This window comes from Rana temporaria, chromosome 9 (assembly GCF_905171775.1).
Source record: "Rana temporaria chromosome 9, aRanTem1.1, whole genome shotgun sequence".
Classification (NCBI taxonomy): Eukaryota; Metazoa; Chordata; class Amphibia; order Anura; family Ranidae; genus Rana; species Rana temporaria.
Window position 1 is genome coordinate 70,273,604 of NC_053497.1, and position 27,366 is coordinate 70,300,969.

At 42.7% G+C, this 27,366-nt stretch overlaps 1 protein-coding gene across 1 annotated transcript in view; it reads left to right on the top strand.

The window, feature by feature from the left end:
- ADGRG4 (adhesion G protein-coupled receptor G4) overlaps positions 1 to 27,366 on the top strand; it is a 130,654-nt gene that overhangs the window by 14,059 nt on the left and 89,229 nt on the right. The window contains exons 2-5 of the mRNA XM_040323753.1: positions 6,657 to 6,755; positions 16,832 to 17,434; positions 19,374 to 19,436; positions 26,275 to 26,877. Of these exons, the coding sequence (XP_040179687.1) occupies positions 6,668 to 6,755; positions 16,832 to 17,434; positions 19,374 to 19,436; positions 26,275 to 26,877 (1,357 nt within the window). The 5' untranslated portion in view covers positions 6,657 to 6,667. The remainder of the gene's footprint in view (positions 1 to 6,656; positions 6,756 to 16,831; positions 17,435 to 19,373; positions 19,437 to 26,274; positions 26,878 to 27,366) is intronic.

The following is a 27,366-nucleotide window of genomic DNA, read 5'->3' on the forward strand; positions in this document are numbered from 1 at the left end:
GTTCCAACTGTAGACTTCCTAGCTATAATCATGGCCATGTATTTCTGAAAACACTTGGAATAGACTTGATTGAAATACAGGAGGTAAGATCTAAAACGTTACTAATACAGTATTATATACAGCTAAATATGGCAGTTTTTGCCTATGTGTTACGGTTAGACACGTAGTCAATTGTATAAAGTGTGTGCAGCTTTTGTTTTTACTTTTTTTTTAAAGTTTTGAATAGTGTGATGAAAGATTAGAAGCCCTGTTGGATTTTTACAACTATCCAGGGATTTGTTTGAAATGTTCCCTCATTTGCTCTCAAAGGGCCAGATTCACAAAGGAGATACGACGGAGTATCTCAGATACTCCGTCGTATCTCTCAGAGTATCTATGCGACTGATTCATAGAATCAGTTACGCATAGATATCCCTAAGATCCGACAGGTGTAATTGTTTTACACTGTCGGATCTTAGGATGCAGTACCGCGGCTGCCGCTGGGGGGAGTTTGCGTCGTAAACCAGCGTCGGGTATGCAAATTAGGAGTTACGGCGATCCACGACAGATTTTCGCGTTCGCTACGTTGTCGTAGTTTCCCATCGCAAAGTTAGTCGTCGTTTCTGGTGCCTTAACTTTACACAGCAAACGTATTGCTGTATAAAGTATGGCCGTCGTTCCCGCGTCGAAATTTAAAAATCAACGTCGTTTGCGTAAGACGTCCGGGAATACGAAAGTACGCTACGCGTGTCGCCGTTCGAAAAAATGACGTCACTGCGCGCAAAGCACGGCGGGAATTTTGAAACGGAGCATGCGCAGTAGGTCCAGCGCGGGAGCGCGCCTAATTTAAATGGCACACGTCCATTTAAATTACGCGGGCTTACGCCGGAGGCCGCCGGCGTAATTTTCCACGCAAGTGCTTGGTGAATCAGGCACTTGCGATGAAAAATTGCGGCGGTGTAACATATCTACGATACGTTACGCCGCTGCGATTCTACCTGAATCTGGTCCATAGTTACAATATTATAACCAGACAGTATATGAGGGGAAATCCTTCTAATGAAGACTAGCAGTAAAACCCAACAGGGCTTCTAATTTTGACCCCAATCTATCTAAAACAAAAAAAAAAAGAAAAGTTTGGCCTGGACATCCGGACAGTCTACCTATATGGACTGGAATGGGACTGTTGGTAAATTTGTATTCGGTCAGTACATGCAGCCAATCACATGCAGCCAATCACCTGCAGTGCTGACCAGTGTATTATGGCAGTAAAAATGTTCCGCTGTCAGATTACAATAGAGCAGTGGGAAGGATTCCTTCATCCACCTCGCTTGTGTGGATGGAGGAATTCGATCTGCTAAATCGCACACCACACTGACCCCTAACAGAGCCGCCGGCGGGGACCTGCAGCAGCGGTGAATCACTCCGGCATGTCTCCGTCGCAGTGTGAATTCAGCCTTAAAGTTAAAGGATATGTTCACCTTTACAGAAGGAGCATGTTACATGTGTAGCACCCTCCTAGATAGATGCTAGGATTAGGTAAAGTTAGTTCTGGCCCACTGTATCCAGTGAAGCTGCATTCTTGTTGTTAGGTAAAATTAGTTTGGCTCACTGTAATCAGAGTGGCTGTTCAGGCCTGTTCTGTGTTTTACAGGCTGCAGGTTTGATTACCCCTCCTGCAATCTAGAACGTTCTGGGTGGTTCTGGAACATAGGCTTGGATTAAGGCAAATGAGCAGTATGAATATTTATACTATCTCAGCCAATCCATGTGGAAAGAGGACACGGATGGTTGCTGAGAAAGTGTATAAAAAGCCTGAGACCTTGAACAGAATTGTGTTGTCTATGAGGAGGAGATCACAGCCTGGGGGGGGGGGGGGGTCTGTTTTGCCCCCAGGGCTCACCTGCCATGTGTTTGCTAATCATCGCAGACAAGCTGGCAAGCTGGGGGCTAGATTTTGCTGGAAGTTACTGGAGCTGACTGAGGGGGCCTGTCGTCTATGGATCTAGTCTGGCATCACAGGGAGAAGGTGTCTGGAAGGCATTGGAATGAAGCCAATCATCTAAAGACATTTGTGAGTACAGACAGTTGTGAGAGATCCTAGAGACCCCTGGTTTTGGAAAGTCAGCTGTGTCTTTAAGGGGGATAGAATGTCTAGTGTAATGAATATCTCAGTCTATTTAATTCTTAGTGAAAGGACCTTGCTTGGACTTCCCAGAGAGGACAATTAATCTCCTGAAGTTGCTGCTACAAAACTTGGTTCATCTCTTGACTTGTGCAAGGAATTGTCTCAAAGTTCTTCAGAAAAGAAATTAACTATCTTTGTAAGAGCCACATTAAAAATATGGGATATCGAATTAAAAAAGGGGAACCTATCCACTATGATGGGACCAATGACCCCACTGTTCCCCAATCCAGAATTTTAGCCAGCTTTAGCAACCACAAAATACTTAAAATGGAACATACTGGAGAACACAAGGGTCGCCCAGATCTTAGTAGATGGGAAATTGCCAAAAATACAAGATCTGGGACCGGAATATAAACATAAATGGCTATAATACCATCAATTAGCTACATATATTGCAACAAAGTTAGAATTACCTTTAATAAATAGACCAAAAACTAAATTTGAACAAATATTAACAGATGAACAAAAACCAACCAAAAAGTTATCTAATATATATGCCCTATTACTCCCTTCAGGATCCCTTAGAGAGTTAACAGGAATGAAAAACTGGGAAAAGGAAATAGGAAGATCAATATCAGAGATAGAATGGAACAAAATATTTGAAATAATTCATAAAATATCTACTGTACAGTGAACCAATATCAAAAAGAAACTACAAAATAGCAACGAGATGGTATTGGAGCCCTGTAGCGTTAAATAAAATAAATAGTGGGCAATCAGATATTTGTTGGAGATGTAAGGCAGAAAGGGGGACTATGGATCACATTTGGTATGATTGTCATATGGTGAGAAAATTCTGGAAAACAATATATGAGATATATGAAAAAGTGTCGGGAATAGAAAGGAATCTAAATATAAATATCTCATTGTTATCCCTGATGCCAGAATCAATAAGGAGTATTAGTAATAGCTTAGTAATAGCTCACAATTGGAGAGAAAATAAAAGCCCAAACATAGCAGACTGGATATGTGAAGTGAACAAAATACAGTACAATATATTGAAAGACAGATAAGAGAAGAATGATACATAAATAGTCAAATGCCAGAACTATGGCAAAAATGGGATGAATTTCGGCTCTCAAATAGAATGAAAGAATATTTATAAATGGAAAATCAGGAAGAACGTGAAGGGTTATTGTAAAAGGAATATAAAATGAGTACATGGAAAGGGAGAGAATAGAGGGGTTATGGTCCTTTTTTTCTTTGGGATGTGATGCTGATGTTGGATGAATGCGTGATAGCACGAATGAGAAGACAAGATAGAAGAATATATGGAGACACATATGGTAAGAAATTTTTGATAAATGTGGTTTATAGATATTGATCAGGTTCTGTACATTGAATAACGAGAAGGAATAGACATTTAATGTGATAGAATCATGTTTAATTATATTTTCTTTATATTTGAGAAAAAAAACAATAAAAATAAATTCGAAAACTGGAAAGAAAGTTTCCTATTGTACATAGTTTTAGAGTATCTCATTCAATTTCCTATCCCTATTCAAGTTACCCAAAAATAAAAACACCAAAAAGAATACCCCTGGACTGTTTATTTAGCCAAAGAGTGACTGTGTGCATATCTGCGGGGAAACCATTGGGGAAAATAACCTTGCATATCCTTGTAGCGGCTCCTACGAAGGTAGTGCTACGCGTTACATCTGTATTATGGGCGAACATGCTCTTATTTACATGGCTTCTGCTTCCAGAACCCCCCTCGCTGTAAGCGGCAGCATGGATTCCTCTCCCAACAGCCGCTTTCACATTTTAAATACAGTGCAGCTCCGCTCATTCTGTCATTCATTCACAGAGGTCTGCAGCAGACGGCTTGTAGTTTTCAGTGAACTTCGGGGTGCTGATGACTGCCCTTGTAATTCATTCACAAGCCCTGTAGCTTTTAAACTGAAGTACATGCTGAAAGCTGTAGGGATTGTCTGCAGGAGTCCATTAAATGCTCTGCAGGCTCCTGGGAAAAAATAAATAAATGCACATTTTATATCCTGCAAAAATATCTATCTGCATTTATTATTTTTTCACAGTGGTGAACTTAGCTTTTAAATATCAGCCTGAGACAGAAATCACATTTCCCTGTGAACTGGTCATTGCACTGAGCTTGCATATATACTGTAAGTACATAAACAAATTTAGACTAGTGGATGAGCTTTCTTTAGAAATAGGAAGTCTGTAAGGATAGAAATATGGGATACACTGTTACTGAGTTGTTGGCGCCAACACTGTCATCATGATCCTGGCGTACTGTGAGTCACTTGCCTGGAACACTCATGCAGGATAGTTGTTAACAGTTTACAGCTTGCACTTGCTGCATGCTTGTTCCAGGTTAGCAACTCTCAAGGTAATGAACATGAAATCAATATGCGTAGCTCTCAACTGTTTCGAGGGGCTGTCCCAGAATTTGAGCAAAATCCCTCTGTCGCTCCTTCCACCTCATGTGTCCCCCATTTTGGTCTGATCTATATAGTTGTATAGAAAAAGCACTATTTATCTTTCCAAAATTGTTTCCCAGTGCTAAACCTTTCATCCAATTTTCCAATTGCTGCATTTGTACATTTCAAAAGCCAGTATTAGTAAGGAGTAATAGGAAGGAATAGTAGTGGTAAAAAAAGGCACTTGTGGGTTTAACCAATCATTTTTTGGGGGGATAATTCTCCTTTAAGGGGGCGTGGTGGGGGTGTGTCCTACGCCTACATACTTTTGCCAATAGGTGTCCCTCATTCCCATCTCAAAACGTTGGGAGGTATGAATATAGCATCACTGCACCCTGCACCCTTACAAAACATATCAGCTATGGCAATGCTTGCATATCTATTATAATGAAAGAGGAAGCATCTGGGCATTTATAGCCTTATTCACTAAGAATTGGCAGTTGGCATTGTAGTTGTATCTGAAAATTGATTGCACACATGTGGATTTTGCCATATCCATCAACAGTGAGGAATGAAAATTGGCAGGCAATCTGAATTTGAAAAGAGCAATTGACTTTTCAGCATTGGGGAACTTTAAACAAATTGAAAAAAAACTTGGGCTGCATGGCTTTAGGTTTGGAACCAAATTGATTAGATAATTTAAAGGGTTACAAGCTTGGGAGTGTTGGAATAATATTTTGCATGGGATTTGATTTTTCTACCTTTTTTCCTGATTTTTTTGCTGCTGTAAAAGCACCCCTATGTAAGCCTATGGGGGTTATTTACTAAAGGCAAATCCACTTTGCACTACAAGTGCACTTTCAAGTGCAGTCTCTCTAAATCTAAGGGGGTAGATCTGAAATGAGGGGAAGCTCTGCTGATTTTATCATCCAATCATGTGCAAGCTAAAATGCTGTTTTTTTTCCCTTGCATGTCCCCCTTGGATCTGCACTTCCAAGTGCACTTTTATTGCACTTTCTAGTGCACTTGCAGTGCACATGTAAAGTGGATTTGCCTTTAGTAAATAACCCCTTATGTGTTCATGCACACATAGGTGTTTACAAGCATATTAGAAGAGAAACGTTTACAGGATGAAAAAAAAAGTCCCATCAAAGGCGCATTAAGGAGAGAACCTGAAGCGTGGATAAATAGAAAAACACACCTAAACATGTCTAAATGCTCATAAATGCTAGATGGATGCGTCTAGCTTTTGAGTGTTAATGTGTGCAGTAGGTGGCTTTTTGAGCATTTTTAAGCAGTATTTTACAGAGGCCTAAAATCTGTAGTGTTTTAAATATGTAATGATGTGGATTTGGTTTGTTTTATATTGAGATATTTTTCTATGGTATACTGTATGTGTTTGTCTAAAAAAAAAAAAAAACCTTTTCAAAGTATTAAAATATGTGAAAAAAATTAATTTTTTCAGGCAGATATGAAAAAGATGTTATGTGCTTGTTTGTAATAAATAAAATATAGAAAAAAGCAAGCCATCAATTAGGTAAAACAAATAAATGTTATGTTTTTTGTTTTAAATACAACTAGTCTATTGATTATACAGTATACACATATTGCAGTTGTTCATGGTATACATGTTTGCCAAATAAAATTGGAATAAAAGCTAAAATCCAGGCAGATATATATATAAAAAAAACTACCGTAATAAATGTAGCCATGTAATAGGTAAACAACATTAAATTTATGTATTTTAGCTACAACTAGTGTATGGGTATAGATTATATGTTACAAACACAGTTGTTCATTTTGAATATAGGTCTAATTCATTTTCTGTTCTCAAGTCTTAGCAAGGTCATGGTATATATATTATACACTTATCTCTACCATCAGCTTCTGGCAGTCTCCTAATTTGTTGTTTTATGACTGTATGTTTTGCATCCTGTAAACCTATCCAGTCACTCAGCTTGAACTGTCCCTGTATTTGCATTCTCCTGCTGGATGTTTCCTATATGTCTATTCTTTCAATATCCTGCATTGATAGAAAGGCCAAACAAGATAATAAGAATACAAGCACCATGCAAGCAATGAGCGTGTGTTACGTCTTTCAATTCTAGATGTGAAGCTAATGAAAATGAAGGTCCTGGGAACTAGACAATTTCTCTTGAAGCTTTTTCTTCTACTGATCCTTACCACAAACCTGGTGACATCGGCAGGTAATATTATACATATAGTTATGTATTATCTTTAATTATTTTTAGGAGTTTGACTTATAGCTTAAGTTAACATTAGTTGTTGTTTTTTTTTTTAAATCAGCACCAGGGACGATACTTACATTGAAAGAAAAATGTCCCTCATGCTGTTGGCTACTATGTTCATTCGAATCTCAATTCCTGAGAAGGATCCATTTGGAGAAATGGATCATCTTGAGGCATGGTCTGTCAGGGATCTACCTGGGTATAGATATAGGCTGTATCAGTTCTGACTTTCCAGGATCCAAAGAATGGTCATGGGGAAGGTGAAAGGCCTACATGGTTATAATAAATAGGTGTTTCCTGGTCAGTCCCGTCGCGACCAGGCAAGCAAACTAAGCAATTGCTTGGGGCCCCGAGCTGGCCTGGAGCCCCAAGCAGGGCACTTGCCGCGCTTCCTATAAATGCTGCAGCTGCCTGAGCACTCGATAGAGAGCCTCAGGCGGCTGCAGCACTGCTACCGCTCTTGTCCTTTCTTCCCCTTCCCTGTAGCGTGGCCGAGCTCCTCTTCCTTCCTCCTGTCAGTTCGGACGGGTATCGCACGGTACAGGAGATTCAGTTTCCTGTTCCCGGCCGGACTGACACTGAGTGCTGGGGGTGGCCTCCATGTACATTTTGGTTGGGGCCCCCAAATTCCTTCAAATGGCCCTGTTCCTGGCCCACCTCCCGTCAGCGAGTCATAACGAGTTAACACCTCCTTTGGAGCCCCCCATGATCACATGTTCCAAGCTAAATAAAAAACAGCCCCTCTCCCAACTAAGATGTTCTTTTTTTTTTGGTCTACTCCAGGCCACATGTTGATTGCAGTTGGTAAGTAATTTGCTTGCTGCATCCCCCCCTGCCGAACCTACCCCTCCATGTTCAGCCTCTCATGAAGTTGGAAGACCCTGAATGCTGAAGTTAAATATTTCTAAGAACTGGATGCCTTTTTGTGCCAGGGCTGCGGGCAAAATTATGTTTAAACAGCATGGATATATTGTACAGGTGTGGTATTATAAGAGCTCTGCAATGTAATCATTGCCACTCCCTTTGTTTTTTTTCCTGTCTTTTTATATGCAGCGCACTGCACTGCTCTCCTGGTTTTATTGTCAGTCTGAGAGCAGCTGTGAATGGTGTCACAGAGTGTGGGGATATGGGCAGCACAGGATGGGAACCACCAGTCGCCATGCAATAGGGTAAATGATCTTGGAGGTCTGCAATTGGGAGGGCTTCTCTCCTTCTCTCTCTGCAGTCTTGCCAGGTAAAGGACATACCTCAGATTCTGGCTGAGTCTCATGTCTGTCTTTGGATGTGCTGTCCTGACTCCCCTGATATACTGTGTACTTCTGTGTGTTTGACAGTCTGACTGGGTTTTGTCTCAGACTCAGACTGTGTCTAATGTCTGCCATTGGAAGGGCTGTCTGACCTCACCTGCACATACTTCTGAAGTGAGTGGATGAAGGCAGATGGCTCTTAAAGAGACAATGTACCATGTTTTTTGGTGAGAGTTTATGCTTTTCTCCATATATTTTGTGCAAATATGAGCTTGCCACAGAAAATTAGCAAAGGTAGGAGGGGGCAACGTGGGACATGGTTTTTAACCACTTGCCAAATGGCTCACGTCGATATGTCGGCAAAATGGCACGGCTGGGCATATTAACGTACCTGAATGTTGCCCTTTAAGACGCGGTATTGTGGGCGCGCGTGCGCCCACCACGAGCTCCGTGATTTTGACACCAGAGGCATGTAAGACAAGCGGTGGCAGGAGGGCACTTCCAGTTGTCTGCCTTTTACAGAATTGGCACAGCCCCAAGAATCTTTTTGAAGATCTTGTTGGCAGTGGTGGTACCTTGGGCCAGGTGGGCCAGGTGGCCAGGTGGCACATGAGGATTAGCCTATGAGCTGAGCTGTCTATGGATCAGAAAAAACTTTGTGCCGATACAAATTCAACAAGAACTGATATTTTGGACATTGCCACTGCGCTTCTTTCGGGGCATGCCTCTCAGCCTAGGAGATAGGATGATTCTGAAGCCAGATGCCAGTCTCTGGGGCTGGGGAGTCCACAATCTAAAGAAACAAGTGCAAGGCCATTGAGAAAGCCTTTTTCTAGCATTGCAAGCCTTTCAAGATTTTCAAGTGGGCCTGAGTAAGGTTGACAAAAAAACAGTAGTAGCCTGCATTGCCTAAAAAGGGACACCAAAAGTTTTTTTTCTTGTTGCATCTTGCAAAGAAACTTTTCATGGGGCAGAGAATCACTTAGTCAGTTAAGTTTGGTCTTCTTGTCGAGGAAGCAAATTCAATCATTATTATTATTCCAGATGACAATCCATATGACCTTGAGGGAAATCCTGGTTCCCTCTGTGGGACTTAGGCTTGGGTCTGAGAGTACCCTTTGCTCCAATAGGTTTCATCTCCATTGAAGTATCTCACGGTAAAACTAGTCCTGACAGCAACTACTTCAGACAGAAAGATTTCACATGATCAAGGTGTGGATTGTGAGGATATTGCCAATATGTAGCTTATATATCAATACACATTGATACATATGTAATCTAATATATCAGCTACAGTTTATACATTGATATAGCTTTAAGTAGATTTAAGTAGGAGAGTTATTGGTAGGTTTTTAGAGATAGGGATAAGACTCTTTGCAGACATATGTGACCACAGGTCCATCTATACCGTGAGAATTGCGGAACTAGTCTGTCAATTTTAGGCCACACATGACACACAATATCCAATATAGCTAATACTGTGGTAGATGTGTGAGATGTGTGATGATACATGCGTCATGTTTTTGTAACACTTTATATGACATTTATAACTGGGGAATTTGGTATTCTTATTGGTTAAAAGGGGTGCTGGGAGGGTATTAAGCCTAGGGGAGGTTTTTGGGCGGTATAAGGGAAACTTTGTGGTTTAAAGTTATAAATTGTTAAGATGTCTTTTTTAAAGAAGTACAATATTTTTGAACCCATCACCGCATCATTGGTTTTCTTTGATTGTCCGGCTAGCCGAAGGCTCATACACAGATCAACCCAGAGGGTGCACCCGTTGGGCCTTACAAAGATTGCAACACTTTCCTGCAAGGGCCCTTTGGTGTCTTTTTTTCTTTTTTGGAGCTCCCTACCATAAGGCAAAAGTGATAACTAAGTGGTTTGGGGAAGTGGGAACAAAAAACTGAAATTTTGGGTCCATGGCCAGGAAACTACCCAGACCTTAATCCCTTTGAGAACTTGTGGTGGACTGGTAGTCATGGTCAATCTGGCCACAAGAGGCTGGTGAGGGTGAGTGAACCAAAAAAAGAAACACAAATTCTCACAAGCTGCAAGCATTGATTATGCAAGAATGGGCAGAACCACTGCCAGTGCCGGTGCCAGATCAGTCAGGAATCAGGATGTGGCACAGAAGTTGATTGACAATGACAACATGACACAATGTCACGCCCAGGGCAAATTGCAGCAAAGGTCTTAAAAAAGAACTGCAAATATTGACTCTTTGCATAAACTTAATGTAATTGTCAATAAAAGCATTTGACACTTATGGAATGCGTTACCAGATACAATGATCTGACACAAATGTCAGATCATGTATACCAGATACATCTGACACAAAAAGATCTAAAAACACTTAAGCAGCACTGGCAGACATTGTCAAAATTAATATTGGTGTCATTTTGACCATAGCTGTACATGTACAGTACATGGCCAAGTACAGCACACACAGACAGCAGCACACGGCACAGGCACTGTTACTGCCAGTCTGGCAAAGGCACAGCCTAATAAACCAATACTTGAGGGTATTGCTTATTTCTACAATAAGAATACGTTTATTGTCAGTTTATTATTTCAACAGTTCTAGCTCTCAGATACATTCAAAGAAAAAGTGCACAGTCTAGAATAATGCCATTAGTGTGTGGATTTACTGGATTATTACAGTCACCACTTTTTATCAACTCCTCTCTCGCTCAGCATTCACAATGACAATAACAGAGGTAAATATCACACTAAAAGACTACTGGGTCGGGACCCCGGCGCAAGGTAAGGCTCAAAGGCTGCCTTTTTTGACCATCCATTATCGTTACTTATCTATTTTTTTTTTCCATTGTTGTGATATTTACCTATATTGTCAAATTTGTCAATGCTAAGAGAGAGAGTAGTTGATAAAAAGTGGTGGCTGACTTGTTGTTATTGTTCCACATGCTAATGACATTTGTAGCCTGAGCCTCAGCCTGTGCATCTTTCCTATGAACGATAAAACTGTTGAACTATTGATTCTTCCTATTGTCATAAGCACAACCCACAAGTATTAGGTATGCTTCTTATGTTAGAAATAGAAATACTTGAAGAGAATAATAAAACACTCCTATTTGTTTCGATTCATTTTAAGAAAAGCACTTCGTGCCAACATGACCCTTGCTCTACCTCTAGAGAGGTCACCTGTAACACTGAATACCCTCTCTGCAAAGGCTTGAGAAGCTGGCATAGCCAGCAGGCTGGTGATAAAAAGTGTCACTCTTTGACAGCCAAAAATCTGTTGCGGCTGATGGCACTAATGGCAACTTGGTGCAAAATCTCACTGATGGCAACTTGGTGCAAAAGCTCTTCCTAAGGCTCCATGCACACGGGACGCCGGTGCAAACTCTGCTGAACGCATGTTTTTAAAGGCTTAAACCGGCATTTAGAAACGCCCGTTTTGCATAGATTTTAGCAGCGTTTTACCGCATTTTACAGCGTTTGCGTCTATAAGCGTTTAGTTAAGAAACATGATAAAACCTTCCCTAAGCTCAAAAAACAGTATTATTTAACCATTTCAGCCATTTTGTGAGACCAGAGTGAGTAGCAGCTGAGAGAGTATCAGTGTACTTGTATTTAGCGTGTCACTTGCCACATCACCTGCCACAAGCTGTGGATTGTCCACTTGCCACATTACCTGCCTCAAGTTGTGGATTGTCCACTTGGCACAAGTTGTGGATTGTCCACTTTCCATGTCACCTGCCACAAGTTGTGGATTGTCCACTTGCCACAAGTTGTGGATTTCCCACTTGCCACATCACCTGCCACAAGTTGGGGATTGTCCACTTGCCACAAGTTGTAAATTGTCCACTTGTCACGTCACCTGCCACGTTACCTGTCACAAGTTGTGGATTGTCCACAATGCAATGCAAGCAATTACATTTTTTTTTTATATATTTTTTATGTTTTTTCATCATTTGTCATCATTTTTGAGATTTCTAATGTAAAAAAATAGGTCACCTTTAAAAAAGTTTATAAACAAAATCGTGGAAAAACGCCGGTAACGCGTTTAGCCGTGTTTTGCGTCTGAAACGTGGAAATTTTGGCATCTGAACCCATTTATTTGCATCTGGAAAAATGAGGTTAAACGCAACTGCCTAAAAACCGCAATAAACAAGACTGTGTGCATGGACACATAGAATAACATTGAATGTGTTCAGGGGCAGTTTAAAAAGTGTCCAACTGCCTCTGAACACACGTTTACCAGCGTCTCATGTGCATGGGGGCCTTATATTTTCTGATCTCCTGCTCAATGCTGTTTGGGGAGATCCTCTGCCTGCATTTTCTGTGGCATTTAGAAAGAAACCGAAAGACTAGCTGCTTAGGCCTCGTACACACGACCGAGTTTCTCGGCAAATACCAGCAAGAAACTTGCTGGGAGATATTTTTTTGCCGAGGAAACCGGTCGTGTGTACATTTTCGTCGAGGAAACTGTCAAGAAACTCGACGAGCTAAAAAGAGAGCATGTTCTCTATTTCCTTGACGGGAATGGAGAAAATTGGCTTGTCGAGTTCCTCGACAGCCTAACAAGGAACTCGATGAGGAAAACGATGTGTTTTCGCCCGTCGAGTTCCTCGGTCGTGTGTACGAGGCCTTAGATGTGAATGCCGGTGGCGGTGCTTCTTCCACTTCCTGCGATAGTTCTTCCAACACATCATCTTCTTCAGACAATTCCTCAAGTTTTGTGTGTGTGGATTTTCTTGCGTCATACTCCTCTGCCTTTTTAAGCAGTTCCTGAATATTCTCATCCGCCACATCAACAAGGGTTTCACAGACGATAGGGTTGATAAAACAAGCAGCTACTGCAAGTGGGGAGAACATTTTGTCAGTTGGATCTAAGAATGAGGCAAAACGCTGGTTCACACTCCCTTTCATTTGTCAGCGATAGGGATGAGCTTCGTGTTCGAGTCGAACCCATGTTTGACTCGAACATCGTATGTTCGACTAAATACGAAATTACAGAGGATACGGCAGTACACACACCAAGTCGCTTTAGGTGCAAACTACAGAGGACACGGGCAGTACACACCAAGTAGCTTTAGGTGCAAACTGCAGAGGACAAAGGCAGTACACACACTACGTAGCATTAGATGCAAAGTGCAGAGGACACGGGCAGTACACAGTACACGCTATTTGCAACATATGTCTCAAGCGTATCTCGCGTGGCCAAAACATCACCCACTTGGGCACCACATGCTTGACCAGACATATGTCGACCTGCCATGCAGTTCGTTGGCAAGCATACCCCAAAGAACAAAGCGGACCTCCCCTTGCCCCTCATCAGCTGGGATCTCCAACCCCACTATACCCTCAGTCCTCTCTGAAGCTTGCACTCATAGGACTGAAGGTGTAGAATTAGGTGTGTCACAGCCTAGTACATACGGGCAATCTACTATCGGTACACCGATGGCAGATTGTACCAGGCAAATTTCCCTGCCCCAGCTGCTGCAGCGCCAAATGAAGTTCTCTCCCGGCCATCCACATGCCCAGTGGTTGAATGCTAGCTTAGCTAAATTGCTAGCACTTCAACTGCTGCCTTTTCAGTTGGTAGATTCTGCCCCCTTCCGTGAGTTTGTGGAATGTGCGGTACCTCAGTGGCAAGTTCCCAAATGCCACTTTTTCTCACGGAAGGCGATTCCGGCTCTCTACCGGCATGTGGAAGGCAATGTCCATGCCTCGCTGGACAGGGCGGTCAGTGGTAAGGTGCATATCACCGCTGACTCATGGTCCAGCAGGCATGGACAGGGACGTTACCTATCTTTCACGGTGCATTGGGTGACTCTGCTGGCAGCTGGGAAGGACGCAGGACAAGGTACAGTAGTGTTGGAGGTTGTTCCGCCACCACGCCTCCAAAATGCTACTACTGGTTGTGACACACCTCTCTCCTCCACCCCCTCCTCTTCTTCCTCTTTAGCCTCTTCCTGTGCTGATGTGTCCTCGGAACCAGCGGTGCTCCGTAGGCATTCAAGGGGCTACGCAGGTACGCAGGCAAAGAGATGCCATGCTTGAGCTGGTGTGCTTGGGGGACAGGAGCCACACTGGGCCAGAGGTTCTGTCAGCTCTTCAGGGGTAGGCTCAGAGATGGTTGACGCCACGCCAGCTTAAGCCAGGAATGGTGGTTTGCGCCAATGGCACCAACCTCCTGTCCGCCCTGTGATAGGGACAACTGGACACCAGTCAATTATCACATGGCTATGAGATGATTGATATGGGGGTGCTATCTGCTCTACTCTACGGGGTGCACCTTTGTTATTTTTCCACTTAATTTGTAGTCTTGTGTACTGTAAAAGTATTACCATAAGATGTTAAGTGTAAAAATAATAGTATGGAACAGAAACCTTTTCTATGCTAGGACCTAGCTTATTGCTATCCTAGCTGCCATAAAATAAATGCTATGAGTTTCCCTGCAAGTCATGGTGCCTTGTCAGCTGGACGTCCCAGAAGTGCTTGCTGTGGTGAATTAATTAGGTTCACATTTGTTAGTGAGTAAATAAAATTGTAGATATGGATCCAGAAGTGCTTTACTTTTGGACAATACCACCATGTGTGTAGTACCATACCTTCCATGCCACACCCTCGAAAGCAAGAGGACATAGCCCCTGGGACGTATGCAGCCACTCTCACCGTTGCTATGTACCATCTCATTAAAACTATACTTAGCTTCAATGAATGGGGTATTTATGTATGATTTCCAAGCACACTGTGTCATTTTAAATCACTCTTCTACGTCAAATGCCTCTCCCAGGTCTTGTTCCCATTTCGTCATATAAAACAATTTTTCTTAATTGGAAGTCCGTATATTATAAATTTTTGAGATATGACCAGTAAGTTTATCAAAGGACCTGCACAGAAACTCCAATGAAGTAGAGGTGGCGAGATCTGACACTCTGCAAGGACATCAGGAAATGTACAATCTGAACATAGTGAAAGAATTCAGAGTTTGGAAGTTGGTGTTTGTCTCATAGGTTTTGTTTTGATAAGACACCTCTATGGTCGCAGAAGTCAGCAATACGTATCAGACCCTTGTTTGTCCACCAGGCAAAGGTTTGGGGATTGAGACCTGAGGTGAAATGCAGATTACAGACCAGGGAAGCCATGGGGGTGTGTGGGGACTTAAAGTTATAGGGCTTCTTTAATCTGACCCAAGGAGAATGAAAGTGTGGGACACATCATGATTTATTCATCTTTCAACTAATGTTATTGGAGGGTTGTGGCAGTACCTCAGACTTTTATGCAACTGGCATGTATAAATGATGCTGCACTGGGGCACTGGGGGCATGCTGAAGACATTAGTTTCCTGGGCAAGGACCCCTCAAAATGGGGCCTGTCCCTGAGGACTGGGGACAAATAATAAACATAATTTAAAGGCAACTGCAAAAAACACCAAATGTCACCCTATTGATTCTAATTGATCTGTCAAATTTTTATATTTTCGTTAAACCTCGATTTTTACCATATTTTTTTTTTTAAGGAAATAAAAGTTATCCCTTTGCTCACCCACAGTGATTTCATTATATTCTGCATACAATATAACAATATTTAGGATTCACATATATTTTTAAATGTTTTTTCTGTTTGAGTCCTTGTACACTTTACTGAAAGATGAACAAACAATGCCCCATTTTTAAAAAGGATGAAAAGGCCTATGAAATTATGTATAATGACAGTATAAAGGGGCTTCTTTTAAGAGTTCATAATAGGACCATGCTGCTTTTAGTTGTGTGTTTGGACAGCCTGCATAGGTAGACTGAGTATTGCATTCCGATGGCCAAAATGAATATTCTGGCCAAAGTAATCCATTCATGCTCAAATGCTTGACACGTCTAAGGCCTGATTCACACCTATGCATTTTTAGTGCTTTTTGCATTTTGCAGATTTGCATTACAGTCCATATAACATGGTTTCCTATGGAACACGTTCTGTAGTGCACATCTGCAAAATGCAAAAAGAACTAAAAGTGCATAGGTAAGAATCAGGCCTAAGGCCTCTTTCACATGGGGCAGGGGAGGTGCGGTGGCGGTATAGCGGCGTGATTTTTAGCACCGCTATACCGTCGTATTTACCGCGATATTCGGCGCACTGCCGGCGGTATTACTGCGGTTTCCCATTGAATTCAATGGGCAGGAGCAGTAAACGCCTGAAAAAACGTGTCGGTGTAAAAGAGGCCTTTAGTGTGCGTGCAATACACAGCTTTTTCCATTCTTTTGTCTGAGCACACCAGAGACAGCCATCCTGACAGCACAAAATTTCTATTCGGCCCCTTTCACACTGACACGTTTTTCAGGCGGTTTAGCGCTAAAATACCGCTCCAAAAGTCCTGCTAGCTGCATCTTTGGAGCGGTATAGGAGCGGGGCATTTACCGCTCCTATACCGCTCCTTCCCATTGAAATCAATGGGAAACCGCGGTAATACCCCTGGCAATGCGCCTCTGTAGAGGCGCATTGCCGGCGGTATTAACCCTTTTTCGCCCGCTAGCGGGGGTTAAAACTGCACCACTAGCGGCTGAATATTGCGGTAAATATGACGGTATAGCGGCGCAAAAAATCACGCCGCTATACCGCCACCGCTCCTCCCCTGCCCCGTGTGAAAGGGGCCTTTCTCTTTTTTCAGTTCAAGAGTTCTTAACAACAGTACAGGTATAAAATGGCTTCTACCCCTGTATGAACATAAATAGCAGATTATAAGACAGTGAGAGGTGTGGTGTTGGTTTTTAGAGTAAATGTCAATGTCCTCTATACATCTTTTTCTTTTTTTTATATTTTCAGATAAAAATCTACTTCCAAACGAAAAAGCAAAAATTCGGTCAGACAAAAATATAGGACAATTGCAAGATACAAATATTCCTCCATTGATAGATTTCACTGTGTGCCTAGATCTTAATTGCACAAACAAAGCTGCCTGGACTGTATTCTCATACTGTGTAGAAGATGGCGAAGGGCCTGCTGAACTTGCCTTGGGTTTCTTGCGTGACAATATCTTTCGAATCTTTCACCTGGGAGCCCATTATGAATTTGAGCTGGATCTGGAAATAGATACATGGTATACTATATGTTTAACCCGGAAGAGCATCACAAGAAAGCTGGAGGCATATGTGAATGGGATAAGTGTCCTTACTATGAATATGACTAGTAATGATCCACTGAAAGGCGGAGGAAGTCTGGTGTTAGGTTGTAACCATTTAAGGGAGGCAGGCGAGATCAGCATTATAACCAGTTCAAACTTTGCTGGAGAATTATACAACTTCCAGATGTGGAATTATTCAAGATCACCTAATGAGCTGTATGACTGTTCTGAAGGAAATCTTCTCAGCTGGACAAAAGAGTTGTGGAAATTTAATAGACCAGAAATCGATGATAAGTTACGTTGCGGTAAGTAGTGTCTTTTTATAAAAAATTGTGAATTCTTGTTGAGGATGCTCAGTTTTCAGGTAATCCCAAGGCTGTGGCAGCCAAGTGACATACAGTGGGATGATTTAAATTGTAACTCTGGCATTGAATTTTCAATCTAAACATTCCATTCCATGGAATCGATTCGCAATTGCTACTGGGCCCTGGAATTCTGTCACTGTCAGGGGGCCCCAGGCCCCATCAGGGTTGCTAATCGCAGGTCTCTGAGTGGAGAGCGTGTCTGTCATACAGCTCACAGCCGACATTGACTGACAGTTCTCCCTCTCTCCTCTTTCGCACGATATGCTTCGTCTCCAAACTCACCTCCTCTTGTGTGTGCTGTGGGAAGTCAAGTGTGAACCCAACAAGCTCATACTTCCCACAGTACACACAAGAAGGGGGGTTGGAGACAGAACAGATCGTGCAAGAGAGAGGGAGAACTGTCAGTCGGCTATGAGCTGTATGAAAGACACGCTCTCCGCTCAGAGACCTTCTGTGGAGGTAGGTGTCATTGATCGATGAGCACTGATAGGAGGTTCTAATGGGCACTGATAGGCAGCATTGATGGGCACTGATAGGTGTAATTCATGTACACTGATTGGTGGAATTAATTGGCACTGGTAGGCAGCACTGAAGTGCAGCACTGATAGGCTGCATTAAAGATGATGTCTGCTGAAAAAAAAATATTAAAAGACAGCAGCTACAAATTCTGCAGCTGCTGACTTTTAATATGGGCACACTTACCTGTCCTGGAGTCCAGCGCCGTCCACAGCAGAGGACGAGCGATCGCTCGTCACTCTGCTGCCCCACCACCCTCGGTAAGGGAACCAGGAAGTGAAGCGCTCTGACTTCACTGCCCGGTTCCCTACGGCGCATGCGCAAGTTGCGCTGCGCCTGCTGATTGGCTCCCGCTGTGCTCTGGGAGCCGAGTGTTCCCAAAGCACAATGGGAGGGAGGACAGGGGTGACGTGCTGCCCGCAGTCTGCCCGCAAACTGTGGCCAGAAGTGGGTGCAAATACCTGTCTTTAGACAGGTATCTGCACCCCCCTCCCCCCTGAAAGGTGTCAAATGTGACACCGGTGGGGGGGAGGGTTTCCGATCAGCGGGTGTTCCACTTTAGGGTGGAGCTCCGCTTTAATGAGCACTGATAGGTGGCACTGATGGGCACAATTGATGGGCACTGCTAGGCAGAATTAATGGGCACTGATAGGCGGCACTGAAATACAGTACTAATAGGTGGCACTGATAGGTTGATCAGTGTAAACAATTTACTAACTCTTGCTAGTTAACGGCTCTCTTTTCCCCACACAGACACAGCATGGGAGGAAAGGGTTGCTGATAACCAGCAAGTCTATTTACATGTGATCAGCTGATCACATGGTAAAGGGCTGCTGTGATTGCGCTGGATGCATGTTCCAGGGGGCATGCGGGAAACAGGGTTCTGGGAGGAAGTCCATGGACGCCCTCCCTAAATTAGAAGCCTGGGGGTCGGATGGAAGGGTGGTTACTTGCACCGGGGCCCTAAAGGTTCTAGTTAAGCCTCTGCCTGGTATTCTCAGTAATTGGTTTGGTAAACACTGCTTTGTCTAAACATGTCTGAACCAGAGTGTCAGAAGGGTTGAGGAGCTTGCAAAGTCAGGGCAGCAACAGGAGACAGGCATTATCTAGTGTCTCCTATGGAGGTAGTGTTACAAAAATAACATCTATTGGATTCCTATTACCAGAGGCGTAACTAGAACCTTCAGGGCCCCAGTGCAAGAAATCATGACGGGCCCTCCCGACCCCCGACGGGGACCCTTTCCACTGATCCTGGGGCCCTTTACTCCCATCATGAGACCCTTTATTACACTCCTTGCAGTTCACTTGTAGTGCAAAGTGGATTTGCCTTTCATAAATAACTCCCCATGTATTTCATTTACAGCTTCAGCCAAAGTAACAGATATACCATCCTCCACCAAAGCAACAACTTTTCAAACAACAATCAGTAAGTATAACCTACCATTCCCTAAATTATTTCTTTATTGCTCAAGTCACTTTATTATTTTTGCTACCTTTTTGTTCCCAGTATCAATCCTCAGAGAGATGAAAAATGGAAACAGTGGGGGTTATTTACCAAAGGCAAATCCACTTTGCACTACAAGTGCACGGCAAGTACACTTGGAAGTGCAGTCGCTGTAGATCTGAGGGGGGACATGCAAGGAAAATCAAAAACAACATTTTTGCTTCTACATGGTTGGATGATGAAATCAGCAGAGATTCCCCTCATTTCAGATCGTCCCCACAGATTTACAGCGACTGCACTTCTAAGTGCACTTTTTTGTAGTGCAGAGTGGATTTGCCTTTAGTAAATCAACCCAGAAGACTTCATATGTTGGATCTATGCAACAAACTAGCTTAGAATATATATATCAGATGCAGTTTAGATAAAGGACACAAGATGTCGCTATTAAACATTGATATGATAGACTGTGTTCTTTATGATATGCTGTATTTTTTGTATCACAGTGATGTACTCGTTGGTTTTCTCTTCCTGCTTGTAATCTGTGTGTTTTTCTTGCCATGAGGCAGAGAGACATCTTTGTCTGCCTGATGATCTTACAATAAAAAAGCCAGTTCCTGTTACTACAGAATATGTCTGATCTGAATTAGACTCCGCTGCACTTATCCATCATACTCTGCAACAGGTTATGGGCCCAGAGTCCGGATAAAGTCTTATGACCAGATGCGGCCTAAGCAGAACAAAAGCCTGAACGGAAGACAGCGTGGCTGATGCGGAGATCGACATAAAGAAGCTTTCCAGTGACATCTCCTACAGACAAGTAAGACTGTTTATATATAAAGGAGGGATAAAATGGCCCGGAAACTCAGAGCTTAAACTCTCAGTGGCAAAGCTGAATAATGACAATTACCAGCTATGGAAGTTTAAAGTGGAAATGCTGTTATCCAGAGATGACTTGTGGGAGGTTACCACTACAGACAGACAACAGGATAATAATCAGGACTGGGACAAGAAAAACAGACAAGCACGTGCCACCATAAGTTTACTAGTAGAAGATGATCAGCTCATTCATATTCGCAATGAGGACACAGCGAAAGGCATGTGGGATGTACTGAAAAGACTGCATGAAAGATCCAGTTTAAACAACAAGCTGTTTATGCTGCGGAAACTTTACAAAATGAGACTTGGCAAAGAACAGGACATGCAGGAGCATATAAACGCAATGCTGGAAGTGATTGCGCAACTCAGATCAATCGGGGAGAACATAACAGACAGTCACATTGCAACCATGTTGCTATGCAGTTTACCTGATACATATACTGCACTAATAAATGCACTGGAGACACGAGCCGAAACAGATTTGACGGTAGCATTTGTAAAAACCAGGCTCATAGATGAGTATCAGAGAAGAAAGGAATTAATGCATGACTCCACAGAATCCGACACCAGCACCGCTCTTAAAGCTACAGACGCAAGATTACACAGAAAAGAAACCAGAGTGTGTTTCAGATGCCACAAACAGGGACACATAAAGAAAGACTGTACTATATGGAGAGCAGAGAAAATGAGACAACGTCCCTCTTATGCTAAACAAAAGGTTAAAACCACAATCCATGACCCAAGGGAAGGCAACTGGAATGCCACATTTAAAGCGACAGGCAACAATAAATGCCAAGACTGGTGCATCGATTCAGGAGCAACCAGTCACATGACGAGTGATAGAAGTTTCTTCACAGAACTTGATCCGAACAACAAAGAAACTATTTACCTTGCAGATGGAAGCAAGATACATGCAGAAGGATGTGGGCACGGAACCCTTGTATGCCCTGATGATGCGGGACACAATTTAACCATACCAGTGAAAGATGTACTTTATGTTCCTAATCTAGAAGGAGGACTCTTATCTGTAAAACGTCTAACAGCCAGAGGACTCACTGTGAAATTCCAAGGTGACAAGTGTTCCATTCTAAACGGGAAACAGACAATAGCAAGTGCCAAGCTGGATGATCATCTATATCATCTCGACACAGTGAAAGAAAAGGTGAGACTATGTACACACAAGCACAATGACTGTATACATAAATGGCACAGACGTCTAGGTCACAGACACCCAGAATGCATACAGGAACTACAGAGGAGGAATCTGACAAGGGATCTGATAATATCCCCTTGTCCAGTCACTATCAAATGTGAGTGTTGCATCAAATCCAAAGCTACAAGAGCAACACTTCCCAAAGTCAGTCAAAAAAGAGCTTCAAGACCACTTGACTTAGTCCACAGTGACGTGTGTTGTCCCCTAAACCCACCAACACCTGGAGGCAACAGGTACATAGTGACTTTCATAGACAACTATTCAAGATATACAGTCACCTACCTAATGCAACACAAGAGTGAAGTTTTCGACAAATTACAAGACTATGTAACAAAGACAAGTAACAAGTTTCAGAGGAAGCCTCTCATACTCCGGAGCGATAATGGAGGTGAATTCACAGGAGGTAAGATACAAGAGTACTTAAAAAGGCATGGAATAGAACATCAAAAGACAGTTCCATATACACCAGAACAAAATGGAGTAGCTGAAAGAAAGAATAGAACTCTGACTGAAATGATCAGATGTATGCTGACAGATTCTGGACTACCACGAAAATACTGGGGTGAGGCAGTAATGACAGCTACATATTTGCAGAACAGACTTCTTTCCAGAACAGTGGAGAAAACCCCATATGAACTATGGCACAATGAGAAACCAAGTGTAAAACATCTAAGAGTTTTTGGATGCAAAGCATTTGTCTACATACCTGAAGAAAAACGCACCAAGCTCCAATCCTAGATCCCAAAACAGCCAAGGTTACCATTAGCAACAGCGTAACTTTTGTTGAAGATTTAAGAGACAATGTAATGACAACAGTAGAAGCAAGAATACAAGGGAAAACTGACATTGACCAGCCCATCTCTGTAACTTCTGAACAAACAGTTGAAGTGAGTATAGACTCAACCAGTACTGAAGGCTCAGACACAAAAATGAGACGGTCAAAAAGAGAAAACAAAGGTAAACCACCTATACGTCTCTCATATAAAGCAAGTACTGCCAGTATCAACGAACCTGTAAAATGGGAAGACATATCTCAACTTTCAGAACAAGAAGCAACTAAATGGATAAAGGCTGCTAAGGAAGAGATAAAATCCATGCATGACACTAAAACATGGACACTTACAGAACTACCACCCAGAAGGAAAGCCATAGGCTGTAAATGGACTTTTAAAGTGAAATACAATGCAGATGGCACAATTGAACGATACAAAGCAAGACTAGTAGCCAAAGGCTATTCTCAAAAATATGGAGAGGACTACGATGAGAAATTTGCACCACTAGTCAAGCACACTACAATACAGACTTTACTGACAGTAGCCGTCACAAGGAAAATGCAAGTGAAACATTTTGATGTGAAAACCGCGTTTCTACATGGCGATTTAACAGAAGAAATCTACATGGAACAACCGCCAGGATTCAAAGATGAACAAAGGTCAGACCTAGTATGCAAACTTCGCAGGAGTATATATGGCCTAAAGCAAGCCGCCAGAGCGTGGAATATAAAAATAAATGAAGTGCTTACAGATCAAAACTTTCAAAGGAGTAAAGCAGACCCCTGCTTATACACAAAGAAATTGGCAAACAGATGGATCTATTTGCTTATTTATGTGGATGATATTCTGATTTGTTTTGAGCAAGAAGGGGATGAAGCAGAAATACTTGAAAAGCTAAATCAGCACTTTGACACCAAGGACCTCGGCAACATAAAGAATTACCTCGGCATCCAGATCGAGAGAGAGGAAGATGGCAGCTTTCTTCTGAATCAAAGACACAAAATACAAGAAATAATTGAAACTTTTGGAATGGAAGACGCCAAACCAGTGAAATCTCCCGTGGAAACCAACTACCTAAAGGAGATGAAATGTCAAGATAACCCATTACCAACTAATACTCAATACAGGAAAGCAATAGGGAAATTGCTGTACCTTACCACAGCTACAAGGCCTGACATTGCAGCAACAGTTGGAATCCTATGCAGAAAGGTTTCAATACCAAATCAAAAGGACTGGAATGCTGTAAAGCGAATCATTCGCTATCTTAAAGGGACTTTGCACTACAAGCTCAAGTTACCAGCAAGCAATGAAAGCACCTTAACAGGATATGTGGATGCTGACTGGGCAGGAGACACCAATGACAGAAAATCTACCAGTGGTTACTTATTTTTCCTGTCAGGAGGCACCATCAGTTGGACTAGTAAGAAGCAACTCACTGTTTCACTGTCATCTACTGAAGCAGAATACATTGCTGCAGCGGAAGCAAGCAAAGAAGTTATATGGCTGAGACAGCTATTAACAGATTTAGGTCAACCACAGTTGGGGCCAACAGAAATCTATGAGGACAATCAAGGATGCATTGGACTTGCACATACGGAAGGAGTTAATTCAAGAACCAAGCACATTGATGTGAAGTTTCACTTTCTTAGGGATCTTCAAGAGCAAGGTCTTCTTGAGTTACTTTATTGCCCAACAGAGGAAATGACAGCAGACATCCTTACAAAGCCTCTGACCGCCGAAAGACATTCAAAGCTTACGAAGAAGATAGGTTTAATGGACTAAGCCTCAGTTTGTTGAGAAGGGGTGTTGGACATCTTTGTCTGCCTGATGATCTTACAATAAACAAGCCAGTTCCTGTTACTACAGAATATGTCTGATCTGAATTAGACTCTGCTGCACTTATCCATCATACTCTGCAACATCATACACACTAAGTGGAAGGTGCATGATCCAGCACTGCAGTTGCTCCAAAGCTTAGTAAATAAGGTAAGGCTTCGCTTTGCAAACAATACCCAATCACGTGCAAGGAAAATAAAAAAAAACTGTATTTTTGCTTGCACATGATTGGATGATGGAATCTAGCAGACCTTCTGCTCATTTACTAAGCTCTGGGCCAACTGAACTTGCAAAGTGCACAATCTATCTGCCTTTAGTAAATCAACCCCTAAGGCCCCGTACACACGGTCGGTTTGGTCCGATGAGAATGAACCGAAGTTCATTTTCATCGGACCATACCGACCGTGTGTATAGGCTATAGGTCTGGTTTCCTTCGGTCCAAAATTTCTAAACATGCTTCAAAACCGAACCGATGGACCGCTGCCCCATCGGACCAAACCGATGGTTAGTACAGAAAAGCATTGGTTCAAAACCCGCGCATGCTCAGAATCAAGTCGACGCATGCTTGGAAGCATTGAACTTAGTTTTATTCAGCACGTCGTGTGTTTTAAGTCACCGCGTTCTGACCCGATCGGATTTTGAACTGATGGTGTGTACACACATCAGGCCGTCACGCCACTTCAGAGGTGAACCGCTGAAAACGGTCCAACGGGCCAGTCTCATCGGTTTGGTCCGACCGTGTGTACGGGGCCTTAGTGTGCATGAGGCCTAACTGATACTGTTACATGGAAAAATGCACCCCTGTATCCCTCTGGATGTGAATTTCTCAGTATCAAATTTCTGATTCTTCAGTAGAATGGTAGGAGTGTCTAAAAGATAGAATTATACACTGAAATATATTCACAGGACCAATCTCATATATACTATAGCTCCCAACTGTCCCTGATTTCGAGGGACTGTCCCTGATTTGGATCAATGTCCCTCTTTCCCCCTTATTTGTCCCTCATTTTGGTCTGATCTATATAGTTGTATATAAAATGCACTTTTTATCTTTCAAAAAGTGTTTCCCAGTGCTAAACCTTTTATCCAATTTCTAAATTGCTGCATTTGTACATTTTAAAAGCCAATAAAAGGGAATAGTAGTGGTAAAACAAGCACTTGTGGATTTAATTAACATTTGTTTGGAGTTAATTCTCCTTTAAGGGTGTGTGACAGGGGGCGTGACTCATGCCTCCATACGTTTGTTAGTAGGTGTCCCTCATTCTTATCTCAAAATGTTGGGAGGCAGGACAGCCATCACCAATTTTGGGGCCCCCTACACAGCTTTAGACAGGGCCCCCCTGGAGCAGAGAACCGGGGGGGGGGGGCTCCTCTCTCCTGCCGCGAGATGATATGGGGGGGAGGGATGGGGTTGGTTCTGACGAACAATACAAAGTCAACTCAAGTCTTCTTTTCTCTCTCCTGCCGTGAGTTGCTAAAGTCAAATGAAAAAAAAGGGGGGGTCAGACGGTCAAAAGAGGCTTTTAGTGTGCGTGCAATACACAGCTTTTTTCATTCTTTTGTCTGAGCACACCAGAGACAGCCATCCTGACAGCACGAAATTTCTATTCGGTCCCTTTCACACTGACACGTTTTTCAGGCGGTTTAGCGCTAAAATACTGCTCCAAAAGTCCTGCTAGCTGCATCTTTGGAGCGGTATAGGAGCGGGGCATTTACCGCTCCTATACCGCTCCTTCCCATTGAAATCAATGGGAAACCGAGGTAATACCACCGGCAATGCGCCTCTATAGAGGCGCATTGCCGGCGGTATTAACCCTTTTTCGGCCGCTAGCGGGGGTTAAAACTGCACCACTAGCGGTTGAATATTGCGGTAAATATGACGGTATAGCGGCGCTAAAAATCACGCCGCTATACCGCCACCGCTCCTCCCCTGCCCGTGTGAAAGGGGCCTTTCTCTTTTTTTAAGTTCAAGAGTTCCTAACAACAGTACAGGTATAAAATGGCCTCTACCCCTGTATGAACATAAACAGCAGATTATAAGACGGTGAGAGGTGTGGTGTTGGTTTTTAGAGTAAATGTCAATGTCCTCTATACATCTTTTTCTTTTTTTTTATATTTTCAGATAAAAATCTACTTCCAAACGAAAAAGCAAAAATTCGGTCAGACAAAAATATAGGACAATTGCAAGATACAAATATTCCTCCATTGATAGATTTTACTGTGTGCCTAGATCTTAATTGCACAAACAAAGCTGCCTGGACTGTATTCTCATACTGTGTAGAAGATGGCGTAGGGCCAGCTGAACTTGCCTTGGGTTTCTTGGGTGACAATATCTTTCGAATCTTTCACCTGGGAGACCATTATCACTTTAAGCTGGATCTGGAAATAGAAACTTGGTATACTATATGTTTAACCCGGAAGAGCATCACAGGACAGCTGGAGGTATATGTGAATGGGATAAGTGTCTTTACTATGAATATGACTAGTAATGATCCACTGAAAGGCGGAGGAAGTCTGGTGTTAGGTTGTAACCATTTAAGGGAGGCAGGCGAGATCAGCATTATAACCAGTTCAACCTTTGCTGGAGAATTATACAACTTCCAGATGTGGAATTATTCAAGATCACATAATGAGCTGTATGACTGCTCTGAAGGAAATCTTCTCAGCTGGACAAAAGAGTTGTGGAAATTTAATAGACCAGAAATCGATGATAAGTTGCGTTGCGGTAAGTAGTGTCTTTTTATAAAAAATTGTGAATTCTTGTTGAGGATGCTCAGTTTTCAGGTAATCCCAAGGCTGTGGCAGCCAAGTGACATACAGTGGGATGATTTAAATTGTAACTCTGGCATTGAATTTTCAATCTAAAGCATTCCATTCCATGGAATCGATTCGCAATTGCCACTGGGCCCTGGAATTCTGTCACTGTCAGGGGGCCCCAGCAGGGTTGTTAATCGCAGGTCTCTGAGTGGAGAGCGTGTCTTTCATACAGCTCAGAGCCGACATTGACTGACAGTTCTCCCTCTCTCCTCTTTCGCACGATCTGCTCCGTCTCCAAACTCACCTCCTCGTGTGTGCTGTGGGAAGTCAAGTGTGAACCCAACAAGCTCATACTTCCCACAGTACACACAAGAAGGGGGGTTGGAGACAGAACAGATCGTGCAAGAGAGAGGGAGAACTGTCAGTCGGCTATGAGCTGTATGAAAGACACGCTCTC